The sequence below is a fragment of the Priapulus caudatus genome, unplaced genomic scaffold (genome assembly GCF_000485595.1).
Source record: "Priapulus caudatus unplaced genomic scaffold, Priapulus_caudatus-5.0.1 Scaffold12, whole genome shotgun sequence".
In the NCBI taxonomy this organism is placed as follows: Eukaryota; Metazoa; Priapulida; class Priapulimorpha; order Priapulimorphida; family Priapulidae; genus Priapulus; species Priapulus caudatus.
Window position 1 is genome coordinate 546521 of NW_014577073.1, and position 1962 is coordinate 548482.

Consider the following 1962-nt stretch of genomic DNA (forward strand, 5'->3'; position numbering starts at 1 on the left):
TAAAATTCGAAAAAATCGCTTCAAATGTACTTTTCGTTCGCAATCAGCTGTTCTAGGTTCTGCACCGCACGTTCCATTGCTCAGTGATACCGCTGTCACCATGGTTATGTTTGTGCGTCTTTGCCACAAGCATGCATTTTTAGACGTGAAGATCTAAGATGATAACAACGTGGGTAGTTTTCCATTTTCGATTATATAAGATATCACGTAAGCACATCAAATATCCTTTTCGTCCACTAGCGTGGGTAACAAGACCGTGTTACAAATCATATGAGTAATGGTAATGAAATAAATTTCATTGTATTACTAATAAAATAATTATATATATATATATATATATTATGTATTTATATCTACTGGATTAATGTCGTCGCCGCCAGGTGGCCCCACGCAACCAACATCGCAGCCTGCGTGCGTGGCATCGACACGCGAGATCTCGCGACAGACGACGGGTACGGCTAGCAAATTTCCGGTCTTTGCGCTGACGCTCGCGCGACCGTCATCAGCGGCGTCGCTTGCTACATCCGCAGGCGCCACCTGGCAACCGACGGCTTCTGACGGCCGAGAGATGGCGCTCTGCATGGTAGCCGAGCTGGTCGCGGCGGCGCGGACGCTAGACGGCGTGACCTCCGTGATCGGACGGACGACGTTCGAGTGCGGGACTTCGGGATGGACGACGGCAGACGCCGACGCGCGTCCGCACGACAGCAGCTCGCGAAAGGCCGTGCGGAACTCGTCGTTAACGTATGCGTAGATCCACGGATTGACGGCCGAGTTGAGAAAGACCATCATCATCGTGATACGGCGTCCGGCGGCGTACGCGGCCGAGTATCCGCGCACGGCAAGCACGAGCGAGTTGAGCACGTACGGCAGCGTGCAGACGACGTGCGCGACGACGACGATCAACATCAGCTTCGCCGTACGGTTCCAGCGTTGGAAGCGCGCCGCGTGCTCCCGCCGACGCGTCGACGTCGTCGTGGCGAGCCGACGCCGGTGGCGCCGCCGTACGACGGTGTACATGTGCGCGTAGAGCGACGACATCGCCACCATGATGACGATGAGGTGGACGAATAGCACGTACAGCGCCAGCTTATTGACGACCATCTCGGAGAGGCAGCGGCCGACGTCGGCGTACGTGTCGGCGAACAGCGTCGGCGTGCTCACGGCGACCGAGTACAGCCATGTGGCGGCGATCATCAGCCGCACGGAGCGCGGGTTGAAGCAGAGCTTGTAGCTCATCGGGCAGCTGATGGCGATGAAGCGCTCGACAGTGACTACGAGCAGCATGATGACCGACTCGGTCGTGTGCACTAAGCCGAGAAAGACGGAGACGAGGCACGTGGCGCGCTCGACGTGGAACGTCGTCAGCGGGAAGGTGACGGCAACGTTGACGCCCACCAGCAGGTCGGTGACAGCGAGGTTGACGACGAACCAGTTGGTGAAGTTCTGCAGCCGTTTGAAGCGACGCACGGCGACGATGACGACTGTGTTCGTGGCGATGATGAACAGACAGAACACGGAGAGAACACCCTGGAATCCATAGATGAAGCTCAGCGATAGGCGCATCTTGAATTCGCCTCCTCCTCCTCCTCCTCCTCCTCCTCCTCCTCCTCCGTCTCCTTCTTGTCCTCCTCCACCGTCCTTAGTCGCGTTGAACCACGTTTCGTTCATGTCAACAGACTTCTTCATGGCGCCTCGCACGGATGATGTCGTCGTCGACGATCGCCGAGCAGGTGTGCGGCGGGCGGCGTCGCTGCGAGACGACGCATGCACGCCGACGCGTTTCGCCACCATGCGCCGACGAGCGAATCACGTTAGCTCTCGCGAGACACATCACCCAATTGTGACATCCTAGCGTCGATCATACTTTTTGCAGGTGAAAACTTTTCGCGCTGCAATTAGGCGATGAAATGCGAGAGGCGGCACCCACGTCCAGCTGTGAGAGGTATAACGTGCGCAATT

General features: G+C 56.8%; 1 protein-coding gene across 1 annotated transcript; it reads right to left on the reverse strand.

Annotated features, from left to right (window-relative positions):
• Positions 1-339: 339 nt before the first annotated feature.
• LOC106807864 (histamine H2 receptor-like) lies at positions 340-1566 on the reverse strand. Its single transcript, XM_014810356.1, has one exon. It carries the CDS (start codon positions 1564-1566, stop codon positions 340-342), a length of 1227 nt encoding a protein of 408 aa, XP_014665842.1.
• Between the last annotated feature and the right edge of the window lie 396 nt (positions 1567-1962).